The 25973-nt window shown below is 43.7% G+C and overlaps 1 protein-coding gene across 2 annotated transcripts in view; it reads left to right on the top strand.

The window, feature by feature from the left end:
• The first annotated feature begins 5589 nt into the window (after window positions 1-5589).
• DOK5 (docking protein 5) overlaps window positions 5590-25973 on the top strand; it is a 55578-nt gene continuing 35194 nt past the window's right edge. The window contains exon 1 of one of the 2 annotated variants that reach the window (XM_081011543.1): window positions 5590-5981. In XM_081011543.1, coding sequence (XP_080867669.1) covers window positions 5916-5981 — 66 coding nt within the window. In that variant the 5' untranslated portion in view covers window positions 5590-5915. The remainder of the gene's footprint in view (window positions 5982-25973) is intronic. The other variant, XM_081011542.1, reaches the window with a different exon arrangement.

Genomic DNA, 25973 nt, shown 5'->3' with positions numbered 1-25973 from the left:
ACTTGAAATAGTTCAGGGGGGAGGGGAGTAGGGATAAAGAAGAGAGAAAAGAAGTATTTGGTTCTGACTCAGTAGCTGTTCAGACAGGCATGGAAGAGCTGTTCAGATTTCTTTCCTGTGACGAGGGCTGGTTTGGAGTGTGTGTGTGGATCAGGTTGCTGTAGATTAAAAACAAGTAGCATTTAAGAAACCAAGAAGAGCCTGTTAGATCTAGTCCAGCATCCTGTTCTCACAGCTGCCAACCAGATCCCTGTGTTAAGCTATCAAGCAAGACCCAAGCATAATAACATTTCCTGTTCCTGTGCTTTTCAGTACAGTGGTACCTTGGGTTACATACGCTTCAGGTTACATATGCTTCAGGTTACACACTCCACTAAGCCAGAAATAGTGTTTCAGGTTAAGAACTTTGCTTCAGGATAAGAACAGAAATCGTGCTCCAGCAGCGCGGCGGCAGCAGGAGGCCCCATTAGCTAAAGTGGTGCTTCAGGTTAAGAACAGTTTCAGGTTAAGAATGGACCTCTGGAACGAATTAAGTACTTAACCCGAGGTACCACTGTAACTGGAATTCAGAAGAACTGCCTCCAGTGGTGGTGGCCGCGCATAGTCATCATCTCCAGTGGTCATTGGTAGCCTTATCCTCCATGAATCTGACCAATCCTCTTTTAAAGCCATCCAAGTTGGTGGCCATCACTGCCTGCTAGGGAAGCGAGTCCCATAATCTAACTATGCGCTACACCAAGAAGGACTTTATTTTCTCTGTCCTGAAGCTTCCAACATTCAGCTTCCTTGGGTGCCCATGAGCTGTAGTGTTACGAGAGAGGGATGATTTATTTGTGGGTGGCACTGTGGGTTAAACCACAGAGCCTAGGACTTGCCGATCAGAAGGTTGGCGGTTTGAATCCCCGTGACGGGGTGAGCTCCCATTGCTCAGTCCCTGCTCTTGCCAACCTAGCAGTTCAAAAGCATGTCAAAGTGCAAGTAGATAAATAGGTACCACTCCGGTGGGAAGGTAAACGGCGTTTCCATGCGCTGCGCTGGTTCGCCAGAAGCGGCTTAGTCATGCTGGCCACATGACCCAGAAGCTATACGCCAGCTCCCTCGGCCAAGAAAGCAAGATGAGCGCCACAACCCCAGAGTTGGCCATGACTGGACCTAATGGTCAGGGGTCCCTTTACTTTACAGATCCCTGCTTGTGTGCTAATGTAGATCCTACATTTCTGGGTTTCCCCAATCATTTCTAAGGAGCCGGGAGGGCCATAAGCCCATGCAAAGCTGACCTGACTTTTGAAACAAATGTGGAAGCTCTTTTAGGGCGGACATTTCATGTAATCGCTGGTTCCCTGTGCTCACGAAAGATGAGCAGGGTGAATATTTAACACGTGGGTGAGGAACCTGTGGCCCTCCCGATGTGGTTGGACTCCCGTTCCCATCAGCCTCAGCGACCAGTGGTTAATGGTCGGCGATGATAGAGTTGTAGTCTGGAAACATCTGGAGGGCTGCAGGTTCTACACACCTGATTTAATCTTTTCAACATTCTAAAGAAATTATGAGTTGTTTCTCTTACAGCTGAAAGATACTTTGATCAGATGCATTCACCAATCCACCTTGAGGGAGACCCTGAGAAGCACAGCTGGGCGTGGAGACCCCTCAGTGGATGGTTTCTGAAACAAGCAGACGGCTTCAGTCTAAATATTGGACATTCCTTTCTCACAACCTCTCAGAAAGAAATCTCAGCCACATATCGAAATGCTTTTTTCCCATGCTTACCATAATGTAATTTTATAATTATCATCCATTTAAATTATTAACAACAGGGCTAGCCCATAAATGTGACCTTTTGTTCTCTTGCAATTAGAAATGCTAGCACTGGTTTGAGACAACATAATAATGCTATTGTGGAAAATGCTGAAACACACACACACACACACATTCATTTCCATTCAAGATTGCAGCTTGCACAGAATGAATTTAATAGGAAGCCTGATGCCGATACAGTGGTACCTCGGGTTACTAACTTAATTCATTCCGGAGGTTCGTTCTTAACCCAAAACCGTTCTTAACCTGAGGTGTGCTTTCACTAATGGGGCCTCCTGCTGCCACCATGCCGCCGGTGCGCGATTTCCGTTCTCACCCGGGGCAAAGTTTGTAACCCGAGGTACTACTTCCAGGTTAGTGGAGTTTGTAACCCGAGGTGTTTGTAACCCAAGGTGTTTGTAACCCGAGGTACCACTGTACTTTGCTGGCAAAAGTCCTCCCTCTATGTGGGGAGGAGATGTCTTATGAAGCACTTGTGTGTATGCAGAGACTTCAGATCAGGGTATTTATAGTGTTCCTAGAAACTGCTGGCAGGAAAGCTCACCACCACCCTCACTGCTTATGGCTGCTTCCACCAGCCGAGCAGAGCTGGACCACCTGAAAGAACTTCCCTGTAATGAAGAGCACCATCTCCATCTGCTCTGGGGTGCTGGTACCTTCTGGGCCACTGAGACTTTCCTGCCAGGTGGAGGGAGAAGGGAGATGCTGATCAGTCACCTTGGAGTCACCCTGGCTCAGAGGGACAAGTGGGATGTCGGGAGTGATGAGTGTGTGTGTATGTGTGAAGGGGAGTGCCATAGGGTGCAGCAGCACCCCTGGGTGCTTCTTCTTGTCTTCTCCTTGAGTCTAACCATCCCTTTCACCACCTTTCATTCCCATTCTCCCCCCTTCCCCTTTCTTCACACTCAGGAAGACACTGGCTGCATTCAAATGGAAGTTTATTCACTTTCCTCCACGTATCCCTAACAATCAGTTAATGCATTACATTTTAGCTTTCAAAAAGATGTACGTAAAAGCCACCTCCAGAAACCTAATGGAATACTGCATGTGTTTGGCGCTCATTTCCATGTTATTTGATTCCAGGAGTACGAAAGTGATGAAATTTGAGGCAGTATACTGTCCCCAAGTTCTTTCCTGCTGCTTTTATGGGTGAATCATTGGGAAAAGAGAAGCAGGCATGTAGAAAAAGTGGGTGAAGAGTAAAGATATTTTCCAGTGATGTCCGTCACTCTGTCACACAGCATCCACCAATGTGAATGAAGTTTGGAACACCATAGAATTGTAGAGTTGGAAGGGACACCAAGGGTCATCTAGTCCAACCCCCTGCAATGCAGGAATCTCAGCTAAAGCATCCACGACAGATGGCCACCCAATCTCTGCTTAAAAACCTCCAATGAAGGAAAGCCAACAAGCTCCCAAGGGAGTCTGTTCCACTATCAAACAGCTCTTACTGTCGAACAGCTCCATGCTGGTAAAGGTAAAGGTACCCCTGCCCGTACGGGCCAGTCTTGTCAGACTCTAGGATTGTGCGCTCATCTCACTCTAGAGGCCGGGAGCCGGCGCCGTCCGCAGACACTTCCGGGTCACGTGGCCAGTGTGACATCACTGCTCTGGCGAGCCTGCACCAGAGCAACACACGGAATGCCGTTTACCTTCCCGCTATAAAGCGGTACCTATTTATCTACTTGCACTTTAAGGGTGCTTTCGAACTGCTAGGTGGGCAGGAGCTGGGACCGAAAGACGGGAGCTCACCCCGCCGCGGGGATTTGAACCGCCGACCATACGATCGGCAAGTCCTAGGCACTGTGGTTTTACCCACAGCGCCACCCGCATCCCTTTTATATCCATGCTGGTATATTGGTCAAAAAGCAACAATTCCACAATGCAACAAGTAGTGCAGTGTCTGAACAGAATATTAGAAAACGGGACAGAAGCTTTAGTATTATAATCGGTAAAACTAATGCAATATTCCCCATGCTTGAACACGCTCAGTCTGGATCTATGCTGATTGTAAAAACACTTAAAAAAGAAATGTTCTATAGCTCTCAATGGAATTTTACATTGTCAATTTTACATTGCTCTGCAGTGCCCTCTGGTGTTGCATGCTTATAACACATTGATAACATTTCAAATTTTACCAGTATAGATTAGTCCCCAGTCTGTTCCCCTGTCATCCATTTCTCCTCTTTCCTTCTTTTTCTTTCTTTTTCCTGCCCCCTGTCAAATTCCCATGCTTTAGCCTTGCTTACAAACCATCTCTTCCTGTTTGGGAGCTGCTGTTGTCAGAAATGAGGGAGGCAAGCAAGAAGGCCCTTGGCACGCTGCCTGAACGTGTCCCTGAAAGTGGACTAAGACCTGCTGGTCCTTTCTGGTTTACAGTTTGTGAAACTCTGGTGGACTACAAGAGGACCATACTGTATAGAGTTGGGGGGTCAGTCTAGATGATGCCCTGGATCCCTTCCAGTTATTGGGCTCCTTTATCTGTTGGGGTAAAATGTATAAGAACAAGCTTGCCAAACCTTTTCCTTCCATTGAGGTAGTGACATTGGCTAGCCAGTTAAGCACCACACTTAGAATAACCAAATACTTGCTCTGTGCCATAGAGAAAATGGGCCAATGTTAGGGGGGTTAACCCCCCTCTTCTGCTTACTTATGGGGTTCATCCTGGAAGCCCCCAACCCCCCAGTGACCCAGGCCAACATTGTGAGTACTATGGGACCTGTTCATTTATTCTTGTTCTGACTCAGAGCCTAGTATGTTTTAGGTACTTGTTCCGTATTTTATGTCCTGCGTTTACATAGCCACTCGCTAACAGAAATTCTTCTCGCTGTCCGCCAGGTGAAAGAGCAACAAAATACACTACAAAATAATAACAGCACCTATAAGAAACTATACACTTTTGTATTTGAACGAACAAATGAATAGAGGACACTGTTGATAGCTGGGGACCCTCTTTAGTAAAGGTAAAGGGACCCCTGACCATTAGGTCCAGTCGTGGCCGACTCGGGGGTTGCGGCACTTATCTCGCTTTATTGGCCGAGGGAGCCAGCGTACAGCTTCCGGGTCATGTGGCCAGCATGACTAAGCCGCTTCTGGCGAACCAGAGCAGCACACGGAAACACCGTTTACCTTCCCGCCGGAGCGGTACCTATTTATCTACTTGCAAATTGACATGCTTTCAAACTGCTAGGTTGGCAGGAGCAGGGACTGAGCAACGGGAGCTCACCCCGTCACGGGGATTCGAACCGCCGACCTTCTGATCAGCAAGTCTTAGGCTCTGTGGTTTAACCCACAGTGCCACCCGCGTCCAGGGGACCCTCTTTAGGTTGGCGGAAATGCCCTCTGCATCTGTTCAGGGGCACCCATATTCCAGGAGTTCACTCTTGATGCTACTACCAATTAGGTGCCAACACAAAGTCTCCATGAGCTCCAGCTTAAAACTCGATTTTCTTGCCGCCCCCTTTTTTTAATGCCAAGGACAGACAGCTGTCAGGGATGATGGGAGATGCAGTCCAGCAAACATCTGGACTGAGGTCCACAGGTATCCTCATCCCTGGACCACAATCAGGCGAGCCCTTCTTTCCCGGCGCAGCCCCACCCGCTTCCAAAGAGAGAAGGGGGCAAACAAACGTCGTTATATATAAGTGTAACATTTCTTTCACCCAGGCAGCGAGTGAGGGCGGATCTCGCCGCCCACAACCGGGGAGGGGAGGAAGGAACGAGGCTTGGGGAGGGGGAAGCTCTCTCTGGGCTGATTCTCTGATCTCATCGCACAAGCCAGTCAGCTGCGAGCTGTCTGCCTCTCTCGTCAGCTGATCCAGCAGGAGAGCTTTCCGTCTCTCATTGACTCTTCTCCTCTCACTTCCCAAGTGGATTCCTTCCTTCCTTTTTTTTTTTTTTCAAAGATAGCAGCAGCAACAAAACTCTTGCCGGGGAGTTTCTGGGTCAGGAGGAGGATATATTCCGAAGGCTGGTCGGTGGGGGGATTTAAAGCAAAACAACACCAACACACACAGCAGCAGCACCCAAGCCCACAAACCCAAACTGGATTGCATTGCAACTTTGCTACAACTCCGCTCCTTCTGTTCCCTCCGTCCAGGATGGCTTCCAATTTTAACGACATAGTGAAGCAAGGGTATGTCAAGATAAGGAGCAGACGTTTAGGAGTAAGTATTTTTATTTTTTTGAAAAACAAACAAACCAAAACCCTCCACTGGCGTTATTGTACCGTGTTTGATTTATCAATGGGTTGGTGTTGTTTAATCACAGCGTTGGCCACGTGCGTTGTGTGCGGTTGTCCGAGGATCTGAAAGGGAAAACAAGGTTGCATGCTTTATTTTTATTTTATTTTTGACTGTGCAAAGGGCCAGTCCTTTTCCAGGTCTCTCTCCACTGCCATATGTGCATTATAAATATAGAAGCAGCTTGCAGTGCCGTGCAAAGGACATTTCTCGATAACGGATACAAGCGGGGTGGAGGGAAGGAAAGCCTGCAAAATCCACACTGCCTCTAATGCTATCTTTCCAGTGCCTTAGCTGTGTTTGTGTCTGGAGAAACTAGCAAGCTTTGGAATGTCACAGAACTCTTCTGTTATGGGGTTTGTGGAAGTGAGGCTCATTTCTGAAGATTTATGAGCGTGCTTAGATAAATTTCTTCTCCAATCATGTTAGAATTGTCTAAGAGATCTCCTAGTCAGCCAGTATCCCCTCTTAACTTTTCACTTTCAGAAGAGAAGGCAGCAAGCAGACTTTAGGACTCAGTGGTTCAGTGCCCATGCGCAGTTCCCATTCATTTCAATGGGGCTCGCCCAAACGAACTTCCTGGCAGATTAAGAGTGTTGTAGCACCTTAGAGATAAGCAGCCTCATGCTGGACAAGCTCGCTCAGAAATAAGCCCTGCAGGATCCAGTGACATTTACACCCCAATAAATATGCCGCGGCAGTAAATTCAGTGGTATTTTTGCATGCAAAAGGTCTCTGGTGAAACCCCTGGCATCTCCAGGTAAGGCTAGGAAAGATCTCTGTCTGGAACCCTGGAGAGTCAACAGTAAACCATATGGACCAATGGTATGAGTCAGTATAAGGCAGCTCCTTACATTCCTATGCTGCCTTGAACATTGATAAAGAAAGCAGAGATATAATTTTTTTGAATAATGATCAACAACGTAATATGCCTTGATGACAGGCAGCAGTAATGCATTTGTTTCTGAGCCAACATGCAAGGGTGCTACTGTGGACATGGACAGTCCTATCTATGTCCAATCAGAATTAAGTCCCATTGACTGAAATCCCATTGACTCCATACTACACCCCATTAAGTGTGTATAGGATCTCAGGCTGCATTAGCTGGCGCAGACATCAAGCTACAACAGGAATGTAAAATTCACATTGGCCGCAATGTGACAAATATGTAAAATTCACATTGGCTGCAGTGTGACAAGTGCAGTGTGTAGGTAATTGGAATGACAGTTCTTGAATATCATAGTCTCATATTAACAAATCACCTGTTTGAAGGGACACATGTCTTGCTACCTGACTAAATATTAGATGTTCCTTTCAAATGTGTATTGCTCAGCATGGATACAGGTGCAAATGTGAGGATGTCATTTCTTACATACATGGCACTTGTCGGAAGCCTCTGCAATGCATCTTTAGGTCTAAGTTTCGGTGTCAAAATGTTACCAAGGATGCCCCCTCCATGCAACATTTGGTACCTAAAAAAAGCCACAGTCTTTAGTGTGCTAAGTGAGCATGCAACTCTGTACTTGGTTGGAGAGTTTGAGGAAACAGAAACCTATACTATTCCAGTGGGGTTGATATTGTACAGAAGTGCTGGCTATAAATGTTCACAAAGTTTCATGGTATGGAAGGTGTGTGTGTGTGTGTTTGTGTGTGTGTGTTTGTGTGTATGTAGAAGAAATACCTTGCAGGAACATGTGTGTGTTTAAAGATATATCTCTAGACCGGTGCCTTATTGATTGCAACAGAAAATGATGCCTTAATTTCCTGGTTTGGCTATACATTTTACGTTTAAGCAATTATTTCATTTATTTACACTTCTGTTCCATTTTGTACTCTAGGTTCGTGGAGGTTTATGTAGCAAACCTATGATAGTCTTAACTCCGCCATCATGCTCTCTGCCACAGAATGTTGAACTACAGTGATCCATATTAGGACTGGGTTCTGGAAGTCTTGGGTTCAAATTTGAGGGAGGCACATAGTTCAATGGTAGAGCACATGCATTGCTTGCATAAGATTCTGAGTTCAGTCCCAGGCATCTCCATGTAGTGCTATGTGAGACTCTTATGTGAAAATCTGGAGAGCTGTTGTCAGTCAGTGTAGACGTTCCTGAGCAAGATGGACCAATGGCAGCTTCTTATGTTTCTATTCTCACCCATTGATGAATTTACTTGATAGACGTTGGCAGCTCACTATAGTTCTGCCTTGGTTCTTCCATCTGCGAAATGAGAACTATGACCGATCTTGGAGATTGCTCATAAAGAACCTATAACTAAGGTGTCTCATGTGGCAAGGAGCAGAGAGAAAAATAGGTGATGCCTGAATTTCAGATCTGAATTGCAAGTTGACTCCTAGAGTTCTCACTAGGAATGGGATAAATACAAGAGATGTGTACAAAAATATACCAATGGTTTTTCATCTATGGCAGCATTTGAATGACCTTGGAAAAAGAAATATAGGAGAAATAAGATTAACGGTACAAATTGTTGTAAGAATGTATTAGAAAATATATAAAGAATAGATTAATAATGGTAGGTATTCAATATTAGAATAAAAGCATACATGGGAATTGACAGGAAGTCCAAAGTTTTTGTGATATTTTTTGTTAATAACTTTTGTTAATAATCTTTGTTAACAGCCGCATAAAAAGTAGGATAAACACAGCTGAAGCTTAAGGTTTATAACTATGTAAGAAAAGACATATATATATATATATAGGTGTGTGTGTATATATGATTGAAATCTCAATTTACTCTACAAGATGTACTATATAAAAGAAAGTTAAGGAGCCACAGAATAGTCACTTCCAATGGTACAGTAAATGTGGAAAGGTGGCCTGTTGGGAGAAGGAGATAAAGCTTGCTAGTTATTAAAAGTTTCAAACAGATGATGCCTTGTGAAGATCATAATGAAATATGCCAAATTGTACCGTGTGCTAGGGCCCTCAGGTACAGTTCACATTAAATTGTCACCTCAGGTGTGGTAAGCTTTCTGTGATTATTGTGCTCATCTATGGTGTTACCCTTGTTAGCTTTGCTGTCATTTTTTAAAAAAGTGTTTGAAACAAACACAGCAAAATGGTCAGTGCTGCTGCTATCATTATATTGCTAATTAATTATGTTTTGCACCAGGTGTAATGAGAAAAAAACCACCACCAGGTGCTTGTTTAGATGGGAGCTTAGGGATTATACAGGTGGAAAGAGGTGCTTATATTTTTGTCCAGGACACCTTATATTGAATTCATGGTGTGGAACAGACCGTCTTGCCAGAGTGGTGCATGCTCTATAGTTATCTTCTGCTTGGACTACTGCAATGCGTTCTATGTGGGGCTACCTTTGAAGGTGACTCGGAAACTGCAATTAATCCAGAATGCGGCAGCTAGACTGGTGACTGGGAGTGGCTGCTGAGACCATATAACACGGGTCCTGAAAGACCTACATTGGCTCCCAGTACGTATCCGAGCACAATTCAAAGTGTTGGTGCTGACCTTTAAAGCCTTCAGTGGCCTCGGCCCAGAATACCTGAAGGAGCGTCTCCACCCCCATCATCCAGCCTGGATACTGAGGTCCAGCACCGAGGGCCTTCTGGCGGTTCCCTCAATATGAGAAGTGAAGTTGCAGGGAACCAGGCAGAGGGCCTTCTCAGTAGTGGCGCCTGCCCTGTGGAACGCCCTCCCAGCAGATGTCAAGGCAATAAACAACTATTTTACTTTTAAAAGACAATGAAGGCGGCCCTGTTCAGGGAAGTTTTTAATGTCTGATGCTGTATTGTTTTTAATATTCGGTTGGAAGCCACCCAGAGTGGTTGGGGAAACTCAGCCAGATGGGCGGGGTATAAATAATAAATTATTATTATTATTGTATAGTTGATACCTATTGGAAAAATTTCCCCTCCCCCAAACTGTATTGTCTATTTGATTTGTTCACCTATGTATTTATAAGCTGTTATTTCTTATAATAAAACATGGATGCCTACGGAGATGCGAAAGGAAAAGGGAAAACCTACAAATTCAGTACCGCTATGCATTTCCTTTAAAGTTAAATAGAATAGTTAGAATTAATGGAGTCCAGGAGACATTATTTGGGAGAAAGAGGATGTCACTTTGGCTCCTGGAGATGAGTTTGTGGTTGCTTTCTGCCTCTGTTCCCATTGCTGTGAATTAAGCCATGGTTGGCTTAGCATGTTGTCCAATCCCAGGCTTGTAGTTTCTCTTGCTTTAGACAAACCATAAGCTGTAACCAAACTTTGTTCTTGGCTTACAGTTTGTGCTTTGCCTGGAAGAGACAAACTACAAGGCTGGGTTGGGATTGAAACCTAATTGAAACCATGGCTTAGTACGAAGCAAGGTAGCAGCAGAAGGGCTGAGGCACCAACTTGGGCCCCCACTGTGGGTGCCCAACGTTGGCATGCACTGCGCCATGCCCTAGTGAAGTTGTGACATGGCATGATGTCATCATGTCATGTTGTGATGCCACTGCCGTGTAGCACTCTCCGGTGCTGTAGCAGCAACTGAACCAGAGCGAATCTCAACTAAAACATCTGTAACATTCATGACTTGCTTTGCTACAACATCATTCTAGCCTCCCTGGAATTAGATCTTGAATACAATATCACAAGCACATGGAATCAGAGATAGGAATAGTGGGTGTGAACGGTGAGTGTTGAGGCCAAAGACTTATTCCTAATGGTTTCAGTGTGATCTTGTCTCATATTAAGCCACAGTCCTCTTTATTTATTTGTTTACTATTTTATGTTATAGTCTTCTTTGGTCATGATGGTGGGTCAAAAAAAGTAAGAATTAAAATAAGTAGCAATGTACAATTAAAATCATAGTATAAAAACCAGAAAAAATAACCAATATTGGTATAACAAAATGACAGCACAGAACTGTAGGACCACACTGGAGGAGGAGGAAGAGGAGGAAGGAAGATGTCCCCTCAGTCCAAGGCCTTGACCAAAGAGGTACAACTTGACCAATCATCAAAAAGCATAACTGATGGAACAAGACAGACCTCATAGGGGAGGTCATTTCACAACATGGGGGACACCACGGAGAAGACCCTGTCACATGCTACCACCTCTTGAACCATGGAGGGTGGCATCTCAGCCAACCAGGCCTCTGCTGCTGATCTTAACATCTGGGCAGATTGATGTAGGATGACACACTTCTTCAAATATTTGGGGCCCAAGTTGTTTAGAGCATTGGCATGTGACACAGGGAATTATGGCTCAATGTGGGTTAACAATTGAGGAAAATAAACCAGGATTAGTTATTCACTATTATATTATATAAGGTACCTTAATTTCCTTATTTTCTTCTTCCTTTGTCCTTCCTCATCCATTCTCCTTTGACATTATAAATATATTATATAAATATATTACACTCTAATTGATTTTTTTTTTAAAAATGGCACATAGTCTAATAGTCATAATGCCAAAGGATGAGGAAGAAGAAAATAAGGAAATCAAGGTACCTGCTCTTATATAATGATATAGAATGAAATTATAAAATAGCCACTGATGAACTTAGTTTGGGGAGAGGAGAGGTGACTAATTGCATTTGGTCCCATCCAAGCCAATGGTATGAGCCTCACTCTTGTTATCTGTGATAAGACAGGATACAAAGTCCTGCTAAACATTTGAGCCAGCTGAAATATATATATAAACAAGTTTTTGCTTGAAGGCCACAGTAAGTGAATATACATGTAGCAGGAAAGGGAATTACAGAAATGATAGCTGGTGGCTAATTTAAAAATCTGATTTGGGTTATTTACTGTTAGTAAAAGTGCAATTTTACATTCCATTTGAAACGGGCAATTAGCATATTCATTTAATTAAAAAAATAGTTGCCATGGAAGCAATAGTATCACATCCTCCTTCCAAAGAAAAGTAAAATTATCGCATTGCCTCTCTAAAATACCAAATTCTTATAGAAAATCCAGGAATCTCAAGGCGGCTGTTGTCATCATTTTCATTATCATTCTGCAAATTTTTTTATCTGCCTTTTGACTTCCAAAAGGCCCCCCAATGTGGCATCCAGATTAAAAAAACCGCAACAAAACAATAAAAAAATGAGATAAAAAACAAACACAGTACATCAATTATATGATTTAAACTATATGTGCACCTTCTGGTTAGGATCCCCAAACAATGACTCAGTTTCTCCCCCTCGTAAGTGAAATACCTCTGAACATCTACAGAATGCTCTTCCTTAGTAAATGGAATGTGCCATGAAGTGGCTTGGGTCCTCTACTTCAATTTCAGCATGTAATCTAAGGGCCAAGGTAGTTTTAAAAAACTCTTAAAATCAGCTAGGGAAGGCGAATGCTGAACACCTCACCCACTAAAATTATCCCACCCCCTGCTGCAAGCTGTTATTAGCCCTTCTGGAGAGAAAAAGATCGCAGAGGGTTGAACTAGGTGATCCTTGGTGTTCCTTGCAACTCTCTATTCTATGATTCTGTGATTGAAGGAGAATATTTCAGCTGGGAAATAACACTGGGGGTGAGGATTAAACACTTCCTGTTCCAATGCTTGTTCTCCATTGCTGATTATAAGTTAAAAACAGCTGGGAACATTGTCCTAATGTTGTCCTGGTTTAGACAATACCATACCCTCCAACATTTCTCAGATGAAATTCTCAGATGTCTCATTCCATAACGATAATTTCACTATTTATACCCCACATATCTTATTGGGTTGCCCCAGCCACTCTGGGCAGCTTCCAACATACAGTGGTACCTCGGGTTACATATGCTCCAGGTTACATACACTTCAGGTTACAGATGCCGCTAACCCAGAAATAGTGCTTCAGGTTAATAATCGTGCTCTGGCGGCGCGGCGGCAGCAGGAAGCCCCATTAGCTAAAGTGGTGCTTCAGGTTAAGAACAGTTTCAGGTTAAGAACAGACCTCCGGAACGAATTAAGTACTTAACCCGAGGTACCACTGTATATAAAAACACAAAACATTAAACGTTAAAAAAACCTTCCTTATACAGTGGTACCTTGGGTTACAGATGCTTCGGGTTACAGACTCCACTAACCCAGAAATAGTACCTCGGGTTAAGAACTTTGCTTCAGGATGAGAACAGAAATTGCACAGTGGCAGCGCGGCGGCAGCAGGAGGCCCCATTAGCTAAAGTGGTGCTTCAGGTTAAGAACAGTTTCAGGTTAAGAACGGACTTTCAGAACGAATTAAGTTCTTAACCCAAGGTACCACTGTACAGGATTGCCTTCAGATGGCTTGGAGGCTGGATAACTCCATACTCTCCAACATTTCTCCCATGAAAGTAGGGACATCCTAAGGAAAAGCAGGACATTCTGGGATCAAATAAGAAACTGGGATGTCTTCTCTAAATCAGGGGTGTCCCTGGAAAACAGGGACACTTGGAGGGTCTGCAATACACATGCTACATATGCTTGTGAGACTGAATGATCTGTAATCACAATATTATGTTGCCTATGCAATATATTATAAAGTTATTTATCTGGACTATGAAAACTGAATCCAAAGGGCACTTTCTGCTCTCTACCTAGATCTGCCTTCCTGTAACTCACTGCTTCCTGTTCTATTGTCAGTGGAAGGGATGAGCTACTATATTACATCCTTCCATACTCATTCTACTATTTGTAAAATGATCACCATTTCTCTCTTCCAGTGCTTCAGTCTAATTACGGGTGATTCCATTGGCTGCCTCTCCTACGGTTTTCCTGCTAGATCTTGTATCATCCTTGCAGGTGTCCTGAGAACCTTGTATGGCTTGTCAAAATCCACTGCCACATACTTGGGGGGGGGGTGTCCTTGTGTTCAGAAATAACACCGTCTTTTCCCACCAATTGTAACATGAAGAAGAATCCCAGGCGGAGAGGCTTCTGTTATATATAGAGTGTGAACTGCTAAGACCTGAGCATTCCATAGTGACTTCCTTCCTGCATCTTTGATATCCTCTTTAATGGGGCAACCTGAGGACAAGACTTGGAACTGGCAGGGCTTGATCTTGGATGCAAGCTGCCAAATGTGTTCACAGACCAGTTTAGAGCCACCCACTGCTGTTTCTGGCAGAGGACTCTGAATTCTACCTTGCTCCCCACTTCCCTGTCCTGCTGCTTCTGCAATGATTACAATTTTATCGACCAATAAAATGACAGTTAAGGAGTTACAGACTTCCAAAGGGGCAGTAACAGAGCTATGGGCACCAGGCACCCAGCTGATGCTCACCAGACCTTGCAGTGCACCAAGATTAATTGAGCTCATGTACCTTCCATGAGCTAGTCAGCCCCATTCCCAGGTGTGTGCAAAACGGTTGCATCTCTAAAATAACCACATGGATTTTGTGATCATGCAGGAATTTATCTGAACATTAAAGTTGTTTCTTGTCTTTCAATCCTATACACTGGTATCTCGGGTTACATACGCTTCAGGTTACAGACGCTTCAGGTTACAGACTCCACTAACCCAGAAATAGTACCTCGGGTTAAGAACTTTGCTTCAGGATGAGAACAGAAATTGTGCTCTGGCGGCGCAGCAGCAGCAGCAGCAGCAGCAGCAGCAGCAGCAGGAGGCCCCATTAGCTAAAGTGGTGCTTCAGGTTAAGAACAGTTTCAGGTTAAGAATGTACCTCCAGAATGAATTAAGTACTTAACCCGAGGTACCACTGTACATATTTCTGTTAAGCAGAGCATTAGTTTGTTTTCTTTCCCTTTGGGCACTCCCTGCAAAGTTGGGTTGTTTTATTTGATATTACTGTCAAATTCTTCCACTCTAATACTTATTAATGGCCAGGTCTAACTTCTTTATCACCCACTATACCCACCTGTTTATTTTGTGTTTCTATCTTATTCTGTTATATTCATTCTCTCGCTTGCTCTTTGATCAGAAATTTCTTTTTGTTGATAGCATTTTGCTAGATTCCTGTGTTTTTTCAAATGTGTCGTACTTCTAAAACATAGTGTCTTCTGTTCCCTGACCCCCAACACCTATTCCACAGTTAAATGTGCAGTGATCCTTGCTGCACATGCCTGCAGGTGGCCTGTATCTGAAACCTTTCTGAAACAATACACCAGGGGACATAAGAACAACCACCCAGTAGCTCCTTCTATGCCCCCACTTACCCAAATTGCATTGAGATAATAAGGCAGTAAATGTCCAGTCGCTGACAAATCCAGCATGGATCAGTAATGGTCCATTGTTAGGGAGCATTCAGGGCCGTGTCAGTGCAGTTTGCCTCTGAATACCAGTTGCTGGAAACTGTGAGAGGGGTTTGGGGCTTCCTATAGGCATCTGGTTGGCCCCTGTGAAAACTAGACTTTAAGCCTGATCCATCAGGGTTCTTCTCATGTAATCTGCTAATCTCTTGACTGGCAGGAGAGAAAGGCATATCTCCCTCAGAATAGTGCCCCTCTTAGTGTGTTACACATTATACCAGTTACCTGGTTTCATCTTCTTTGCCAGTATCATTGACAGGAGCGAGCCAGCAGTAAATTACACTGAGTAAGTTGGAGTTAATTCTTGATTAGCAAAAATGGGATCTGCACAGGAGTGTCATGTCTATTGAGCACAGCAACTCATCTCTAGCAGGTCTTGTTGTAAAGACTGAAGGTCCCTGCCCCTCCACAGCTGCCTAAATCCTGTCCTCCCCCGGGTTCCCCCCAAGTAATCTGAGACTATGCCTGTGTGAAGCTAACTACTCTGCCCTCTTCATGCCTCTCCTGGTTCTGGGAGACCAGGAGAGAGGGGAGCTTGTTGCAGCAGCAGCAGGAGACACCTGTGCCTCTTCACCAGCTGGACTCCTCTCTGCCTCTTGGCCTCCCCACTCTCCTGCTTCTGATTCTGGACTTCTCTTTGCCACAGACTCTCCCAGCAAACCCAGTTTACCTCTTCAGCTTCTGACACCTCCTCCCAGTCTTCTCCCTCTGACCACTCAGCATCGTCCCCCCTCCCCCATGTCTTGGAGCCTTCTTCCCTTGGGGCTTCCTCACCTGGTTTCTGTTATGTATCTCACCCTGGGCCAGCAGGGGGATACTGTAGATAGTTTTCACTCAGGTCCACATATGCCAATAAGGAATTGAAAGTGACGTTCAGTGATTGGATAGTTACAGAAAGTTGTTACAGTTGCGTTGTAGTGGAGCTCTATATAAGCAGGCTGGCTGAACCCTTCAGTTCAGTTCTGTTCTGGGTCTGTGAATAAGCAAGAGCTGTTTGAAGAATCGCTGTGTCGTCTGATATGTTCACCCACAACTTAACAGTTTCTCTCACCATTCTCCTGTGCCCAACCAGTCCATGACAATCATTAAGCAGCACAACTTGAAATCTTTCAAGCCAACTGCAGCTTGGCTGTGTAAATAACTGATCTGATTTTGCAGTTTATCCGGGACTGTAAATACAGGATGTGTGTGTGTGTGTGTGTGTGTGTGTGTGTGAGGCACCTACAGAAGATAATATGTGGCTAGTATGCTGTGTTTGGCTTGCTGGGACACAAGTCATTCAGACTTGCTTTAATTTCCAATCCCCAAATGTACAGGGGTTTTATTTATCTCTTGGTATTTCAACACACGCCATCTTTAGAATGTAAATTAGGACTTTCTTCTATTGCCAATTTTTTTGACAGGCCATTTGTTTGATTTCCCTGTTTTGCAATTATTAGAGAACCAAGGGGGAAACTGAGAGAGTGCGTGAGAGAGAGCACACTGTGATTTTTAAATTCACCGTGCTCGTGTTGGATGCTTTTCTGCACGACCTGCTTGTGCTGACTCTTAGTGGTGTGTAATTTGTAATTCCAGGCCATGTTTTCCCCCAAGATTCCATGGATTTATGTTTTAGCCACATCATAACGGAAAATTTGCCAAGACAAACCGCTAGCTGTCATTGAAGATTTACAAAAGAATATTTTTTAAAAGTTAATCTTGAAGCAGCATCTTGGGAAAAGTTGCAAAGTGCTTTCATGCCTCAGAGATGATGGTTCATGTGTCAGATGAGCTAAAAAAAAATGATTCTTATTCTTGAAAGAAGTTAAAAGTTATTAAAGTTATTATTGTAGCTGATCATGTTTGCCAAGCCTGTTTTAGGATTGTAGAACAGAGATAGCAGACATATTTCTGCAAGTGTCTGAATTGTTAAGCGTTGCTTTGGTCATCTTTGGCATTCTGTTGAATGATTTCCCTTTGGAAGGATTTCCACAGTGTGCGTAACAGAAATAAATACTTATTCATTCCTTTGGAAAAAAAGAAATTATTATTATTATTATATTGATTAAATTTTTACTTGCTTTAAGGTGCCCAAGGCAGTCCAAAGCAACTTACAACCAAATATAAGTGCCTGTGTATTATATATTTACCTAGTCAGATAGGTTTTCATTGGAGAACATTTGGCAAGTTGTGATAACCAATCTGGTTTTAGTCTGTTATTTTTATTCTGTGTATTTTATCTTTTAATGTGTTGTCATGACTTTCATGTGTGCGGCCTCGGGCACTTTTAATAAATATTTGGTATCGAATAGGCCACAAGAAAGGTGACAAGTGAGCCTCTTTGAGAAGAGTATTCCACAGCTGGGGTGCCACCACTGAGGAGGCCCTTTCCATTGTAGTTATTGTAACAGAACACTTCTCAAACAATAGTATGTTTTGCATTTATCCAGGACAGCTTGTAACTTTCAGCCAGCGCCTGGTGGTATAGCTCAAAGCTAAGGGGTGCTTCCTCAAAGTAGCAGCTTTGTGTTCAGCAAGACATTCTCCCTGTTTCATATTCCTGCCTTAGGCTGTAACTGGCTTGGATCCATCCCACTCATGCTGGTGTCATTGGTCCATCTAACTCAGTATTTTCTACACTGACTGGCAGTGGTTGGCCAGTATTTCAGGTTACAGATTCCACTAACCCAGAAATTGTACATCGGGTTAAGAACTTTGCTTCAGGATGAGAACAGAAATCGCGCGGTGGCGACAGGGCGGCAGCAGGAGGCCCCATTAGCTAAAGTGGTACCTCAGGTTAAGAACAGTTTCAGGTTAAGAACAGACCCCCAGAATGAATTAAGTTCTTAACCCGAGGTACCACTGTACTGAAGATTAACCTCAGACTTCCTGCATGAAAAGCGGATTTTCTACCATACAGAGAGCTACAGCATTCCTGTCAATCACTGTTCTCATGTGAAGTCAGGACCAGAAACCAGGCCAAGACCTAGAGATGATTTTGCATCATCAAGGCAAAGTCCTAGGTGCAAAAGGAAGCATTTACATCCCTTCCTGTTGAGGAGAGATAGTGCCCAGTCTTGAATGGAAGAGACACTAACCATCCTTCATTCTCTAGGAGTATGCTCCAACCTGTAGGCCTGATGGCTCATCATCCTACAAGGCCAGTTGTGCAGAGAGCCAAGGGTTCCTGAAGCCAGTGCTTTTTTCTGGGAGTACACATACCCCTAAATATTTTGTGAATCTAAGTTTGAACTCATTGAGGGGCAGTATTTCAAATATGAGTAGGAGAATGAGAGTACATTCATACCTCATGTTACGTTTGCTTCATGTTACGTTTTTTCAGGTTGCATCCCGCAGTGACCTGGAAGTACCGGAAAGGGTTACTTCTGGGTTTTGCTGCTTGCGCATGCGCAGTAGTGCTAAATCGCGCTTTGCGCATGCACACAAGCACCAAATCACGCTGCGTACATGCGCAGATACGGTGCTTCATGTTGTGAACGGGCCTCTGGAACGGATCCCGTTCGCAACCGGAGGTACCACTGTACCCCTTTAAAGAAAAAAAGCACTGCCTGTAGCCCCTTTAGTGCCTCACAAGAGGAAACACAGCTGCCTGTATTTTAAAAGTCTAGGTTGTGAGGTGATAACTCCAATTTACTGCTTCTCAGTGACTCAGTGCTTAAGCCTTTAGAGTAGTTATTCCCCACTAAATTTTGTGGAAAATGATTTGCCGGTTACTAGTGACAATTAAGGGAAGTTGCTTAAAGTAATGCATGCCATTGGCTATTTCCTTTCTATTCTTCATTGGCGGAGCTTAATTAAATGGACTTGCATTGATCCAAATCAGCACAGGAGCTGATTGAAAGTAATCCAGTTACTTTATATAGAACATTTAGATGACAACTTCCAGGGCAGAACCTTCCCAGGGCGGACTGTGTCAGAAACTTAATGCATAATGCATCAGATATCAGCAAAGGCAGTGTCTCAAAGAAAAACATTAAAGCATGAACTTTCTGCGCCAGTAAAACCAACAGTCAACAAACTGGGGAGGTTTTCGAGAAAGTTATGAGAGTGGAAAAGGTCAGGGAGATAAATCATATGTGGGCAAATGGAAATAGCAAGGTATTTTAGAAAAGCCAGTTAAGGCTGCAGTTCTGAGCACTCACACCGAGAACTCGTTGGAAAGTCAACGTGTTTAGATCAGGCTGCAAGATGATTATAATACTCAAACACAAAATATAATGTTCTAAAAGGGAGCAATTGTTCTCTTGATCTACTGAGAGAAGCAGCAATAGCAATGCTGTCTGTGCTATAAGATGACAATTTAAACTGAGCTGCTCACTGGAACAAACAACTGAGAGCCTTATGGAATTTCCTTCCCAAGAAAAGAAGGAGCAGACATCTGCCAGGAATGGTTCACGTTTACAATGTGGCACCTTAGGAAATGGCTGTGGTCCCATCTACGTTTTACATTTAGTTTCAAAAGGAAAGGCCTTGATTTGAACTGGGTCTCAGGCAGTAGTAAGGGAGAAGGAGAATGCTAGGGAGTTCAGCGTGGGACTTTTTCCATAGCAGGAGTGATGATGTCAACAATGAGAGCAGCAGGTTATTTGATGGAGCCTTCTTGCTTTGGAAAATGAATGAGTTGACGGCGAGGCTTTCAAGTTTGTTTTCAACAGATTAGCATAGAGGAAGGCCATAGGATGAGGGAATCATCCTGGTGAAGCTGGTTACAGTATTTATTCCCTTTTCTTTAATGCAGTTTAAATGGTTACACTTCTTCGTAAGTTGTTTTCGTTTCTGATTGAATGCCTCAAATCAGTGGTTCCCAATTGGTGGTCTGTGAACCCCAGTTGTCCTACATAACCCACCCAGGGTGTCTGTTGCACCATTCACATAACAAAAACTATTGTAGAGATATCAAAATTTTCAAAAATAGTGGGTTAATGGCTTGGCTTTTGAAAAACAGGGGGGCTGCTGTTACGGTTGCCATAGCTTCCAGAAAAATTTCAAAAATCGGCAATTTTGAGTTTCATTTTCCCCAAAATCTCAAGAACTTTTGAATTTTACTTCTAGAAATATGGCAATCCTACTGTTGTACTTAGCTAATTGGAAACCACTGCCTTAAATATTGCCTGTCAGCTGGCTGAAGATCTTCTTTTTTTTAAGTTCTGTGTGTTTTACAGGTTCAACCTTTGCAGCAAGAAGTAAGCTCTACTGAGTTCAGTGGAGTTTGCTCCAAAGAAACTATGCATAGAATTGCAGTCCTGATGGTCCTGATAAATTGGATATTATGCTATATATTGGTGCTCGTTGTTCTCTATCTACCCCTATCCATTCAGCAGCCTGCATTTTGGGACTTTCCCTGAGGGACATGCCTATAGACATTTATTAGGACTGTGGCTGCAGCTGGAGCCATTATGAAAATTTACTACTATACCACAGAGTGCAAAGGAATTTGTGAAGAGTGCTTCTGAGCATGTACAGGTTACATATAGCTCATTACTAAGTAGCTGCAACCATCTTCCCCCTCCAGGCAGAAACATGGCATTTGCCTTTTTCAGAGACAGACCACAGTGTAGAACTTTTGGGGCCTCTTCTCATATATGTACAGTACATAGGATAACCAAGAATAATTGGAGTGACTAACTGGGGATTAGATTAATTTTTGTGGAGTTGATGGACTTTTCTTTCCACTTTCATTTTCTTGAGTCATCAGCAAGTATGGCCAGGGCCCACGCTTCTAAAATGACTCAGGGCTTTGTTTACCGCTGTACCACTCATCTCTTTAGGTAACAGGCTACATAGAAACGTAAAGAAATTCATGAAGGGTGTTTCTGAGAATATATGGATTACACTTTGCTCATGACGAAGCTGCTATCATCTTCCCCCTCTGGGCACCTAGGTCAGAACGTGCTCTTTCCACACACTTTTGAACACTGGCACTTGCCTTTTTAGAAACAGACCAAAAGTGTAAGACTTTCAAGTCTTCTTTACCCATCTGCAAGATAACCAGCAATAATTGGGGTGACATAACTGTGGATTTGATTCATATAGTTTTTTTTGGAGCTGACAGATCTTTCATTGCACTGTCTGCAAATATGATTGGAGTCCCACGCTGCAAGAGTGACTCAGACTTTTGCTTCAGTGAAATTAATGTCACTGGTTTTAATTGAAATTATTGATCCATTAGGATGTTTACACCATTTACTTCCTGGTGCCTAAACTGCAGAGGATTAAATAATTGGACTCCTCATTTGTTTGATGTCAACGAAGAAAATGTTGGTTCCAGTGAACTTACTGATTTAGTTTGGAGCGTGGCGAGGGAAGGAACCCTTTTCCATCTGAGAGCTCCATTCCTTCCGGGGGATGCATGCCAGCAGGGGAAAAGTCCAGAAGCAAAAGTGGGAAGATGAGACTCTTAACCTTGATACAGTAGGCTACAATCCAGCTGTGCAAAAGTCAGACACACAGACACATGCACACACCTTTCTCCTCCATCAAGGCAAGCAAGGGGCATTTTTTGCTCAAAGAATAGCACTTGATGAGGTCATAGAGCAGGGCCAGTGAGGGGTGTGGCCTGGAGAAAGTGGGTGTGGCCCAGTGTGGGGGAGGGGAATAGCCTAAAGAGAGTCCTGAGCATCAGACAGATTCCTGGACAATTGCATTTGGTCCCCAAGACTTTGGTTCCCTATCCCTGGTTAAGAGTATGCTTTCCAATTTCTTCTTTTGTTCAAGTATATGTATGTATACGATAAACTCAATTCAATAATATTGAATGGCGTAGCTTATTACAGCAGCAAGGGAGTTCTGATCATGGGGCACATCTGTTAAGGCCTTGGTCTTAGCTTCTGATTTTCTGGTTTTGTGGAGCTTGAGTGAGCATCAGACAGCTCTAGCTCTGAACTTAAACCAGCAGAGGTTGTTGTTGTTGTTTTCTAAAAAAACATTAAATAGCACGACTGGCCCATTAAATGAGCAAGGCTTTTTTAAAGCAAACAACTCTGATAAAAAGGCATCTGATAAAATGTATCTGAAGAAGTGTGCATGCACATGAAAGCTCATACCAAGAACAAACTTAGTTGGTCTCTAAGGTGCTTCTGGACATTTTTTAAAAAAAATACATTTCTGATAAAAAGGCAAGATTCATCACATCCTCCTGACCACCTCGACTCTTCTCCCCACAACCAAACAACCTTCAAAACACTCCTAGTATTCCTGAGCCTGCTACTGCAAGTCTTGATTGATTACCAAGAGGTCAGAAATCGAGAGATGTGTGTGCACAACTGGACCAGTCCCTAAGCAAAAAGTACCATGAAGGTATCACCCTGTGGCAATAAGCAGAAGGCATGTTCCATCTGTTTTGTACGTCATTCTCTTATGGCTCATTTCATCACCATCACCATCGTTATTAAAAGTGGAGGAAAGAAGGCAGCATACCACAGAAGATGGAGGTGAGCAAAGTGTTAATGAGTGCATTGTACAAGCTACGTCAACATTAGCAACAGACGACAGCTCTTCCCCCTCCTCTGCGTCTTCCTAATTAAATGCAGTAAGTAGGATAGAGAGAACCTTAAAATGCCACAGCCTTCTTCCTAATTGCTAAGTCCTCATAGTCCCCCAAGTTCCAAAGTCTGTATGGCCACGAGTTAGTCACTGGATGTGGGCAGGCAGCCCAAGTTATTAATGAACTGACTCATTTATTTATTTTTAAGCAATATCTGATCTGTGCTCCAGTCAGGTAGCAGGGACTGAGCTGAATCGATAGTATTTTCTGTGTCTTTGTCATTATAGACTGTTACTGTACTGTGAACATTACTCATATAATTTATATCCGGAACCAGCTTCACATTGAAGCAGAATGGATATTAGTGTGGGCACTCAAGGTGGACTTTCAGCACTAGGGACAAGTGTAGGAGGAATACCAGATTACGATTTTGGATATAGTTCTTCCTCACGGAATAAATTTGAGTGTTCTGGAGGATCAGCCCCAGTTAGACAGAAGAGGCAGTGGTTGGTTTGGTGGGAATATCTGTAATTCAGTGGTAGAGTATCTGCTTTGTCTACAGAAGGCCCCAGGTTCAAGTCCAGACATCTCCAGGTAATGCTGGAAATATCCCCTGACCAAAAGTCTGGAGAAACTGATGCCAGTCCTGGGCTAGATGGACCAGTGATCCGACTCAGAAGTTTCTTGTGTTTCTCCACCGAAAATCCATTTTGGGGTTGCCACTTGGGGAGTTGCCACTCTGAGATCTTATTTATGGCCCCCAGCATGGTTGAATGCTTGGTGAGAGAGTGTGGAAGGAAAGCTGTTGGTCACCTTGTGGGGTGAGAGCCCACAACAATGGTGGTCATAAGGCTCTTCCTGGTGAGAGCTGGGGTGGGAATGTCTGCACTACCCCAGGTAGGAGATGGAGTGGCCTCCTTGGAAGGATGAGTCTCAGAACCAAACCAAATATTGAGTATGCTACTATTCTATTTATGTACCTGTTGTCTTTGTCCATGGAGTTTTCTTGGCAGGGATACTGGAGTGGCTTGCCGGTTCGTGATCCACCTGGAGTCGGACACAACTAAACAACAACAACAACTATTCTATTTAGAATCATAGAATTCTAGAGTTGGAAGGGACCTTGAGGCTCCTTCATCCTCCATAGGTTCTGAAAGCATAGTCACTGGGTCCCCTGCCTTGTCAGGCCCAGGTGCATCTGGGGGCAGGGAGGTTTCATCAAGCAGGCTCTGTGACCTCGTCTCATCCCTGTCCATTTTTGAGTCCTCATCCTTAGGTGCCTCCTGCTCCTCTGCTGAATCACAGGGTTCCGAGGGATTCATATGACAGCTGGATGGGGAGATTTAATGGGCCAGAACTGTCCTGGGGGCAGCAGTTTGTCACCTCTGCTTTATGGGTGGCATCAGAGCTCCCACGCTTATGCATGGTGTGGTAAGATTCATGGCTGCTTAACACCGTATTTGCTGTATGTTCCAAATCCATGAGCAGTCAGGCACTGTCTGGACGAAGAGGAGTGGTGGGAGACACATGCCAGTGCATTGGTGGTGGGACACCAAGGAGAGGTCAGAGGGAGAAGATTAGGAGGAAGTGCTGGATGCTGAAGGGGCAGCAGGATTTAGTGAGCAAGAGGACCCTGTGAAAGGGAACAGTACAGACTATAAGGCTGAAGCAGAGGAGGAGGGGTCAAGAATCCAGGGAGTCTTTCTCTCTGGCTGTGACAAACTCCCTTTCCCCCTGGTTTTCAAGAACTCAGAGAGTAATGAGAAGAGCAGAACTGAGGTCAGAGGTGTGCAGTCAGTTTGAGACTGCTTGGGGAACATCTGGGAGGGGAAGAGCCTTAGAGAGGGTGGAAGGCAGAGATCTTCAGTCCTGGCAACTGCTCCACGGGGCCAGGACTTATTGGGAAGTGTTGCTGAATCAATTAGACCGAGTTGTATGTTTGCTTCCTTGAATAAAGTGTTAAGTTCCCTGACAACAGATCTTCTTCCTTTATTGCTGACCTGCATCTGACTCCAACCCTGACATGAGCCTGCAGGAGGTGAAAAAACCCCTCACCTCATTTTGCACTTCACACATTATGACACATCTATATTTTCCTGCAAGGAGACTCTCTCCCTTTCTCTGTCTCTCTGTATCTCATTATCTCCCTGTAGTAAAATGAAATGTGTGGTTAGTTCTGCAACTGGTGAATGTCCCTTTTTAAATAAGAACCATGCGTTTGTAGCAGCAGGAGGGTGATAACAGTGTCATGGACAAATAACAGTTTCATGCTTAATAAATTTGAGGCATATTTTAGGATGCAGACATAGAAGCCTTACTTCTTCATACTACTCATTGGTTTAACCATTTTAATTAAAAAGACAGTTTGCATGTAAACTGTGCTGCAGAGGTGGAACGAGTCTGCTTGCCACAGCCATCTGTTTGCTCCCTTTGAAAATGGGATGCTGGACAAGGCAAGCCACCGACATGATCCAGCAGGTCTCTTACATTCTTATGCCTTGCATCTTGTGGCAGTGGGGAGCTTCCATTTTATCAAGCATGCCACAAGTAAAGATTGTGTCATCCTTTAAAAACATAGATAAATAGTTCACTTTTTTAAAAAAAGTATTTATGGTTTATTTGTTTGGTATGGGTGATACTCCAAGTAGACAGACTACTGAAATCAACTGGTCTACTTTCTAAATCAATAGGTCTACTTTTGAGTATGACTAAAATTGACTATCGCCCTACATAAGGCCAAAAAGGAGAGAGAAGGGCCTAGATAGAGGAAAAAACCAAGTTCTCAGAGTGCCAAAATGTTTTATTATCTCCACATCATTTCAGAATCAAGAAATTCTTTCGATAGCAGCAACATTTCTCAAGATCAGCCAGGACACATAAAATTCTGTAGCACTTCTGATAAGAAGTGTCGCCCCACTGAAGGAATTTCTTAAGTCTGAAACATGTTAGGCATAGTTTGGGAACTTGTCCTCTCTGGATTTTCTTATATTTACACATGGCCATCCAATAGCTTTGTTCTCTGGATGGCACATATAAAACAATAAAATGCAAAATTAAAATACAGTATCATAAAATCACAGTTTTCAGAGCAGAAAAGCTTCTCCCTGGAAGAAATAAAAACAAACCACAGCTCAAAAGTGGTGGCTAAAACTATGGCAATTTCATACATGTTAAAAACCACAGGGTTTTCGAAAGGCTAAGAAAAATAAACAAGTCTTCACTTGGCATCGAAT

The sequence above is a fragment of the Podarcis pityusensis genome (genome assembly GCF_964106645.2).
Source record: "Podarcis pityusensis genome assembly, chromosome: 6".
Taxonomy (NCBI): domain Eukaryota; kingdom Metazoa; phylum Chordata; class Lepidosauria; order Squamata; family Lacertidae; genus Podarcis; species Podarcis pityusensis.
Note: the sequence above shows the minus strand (reverse complement) of the source record. Positions and strands in the feature narration are given on the sequence as shown.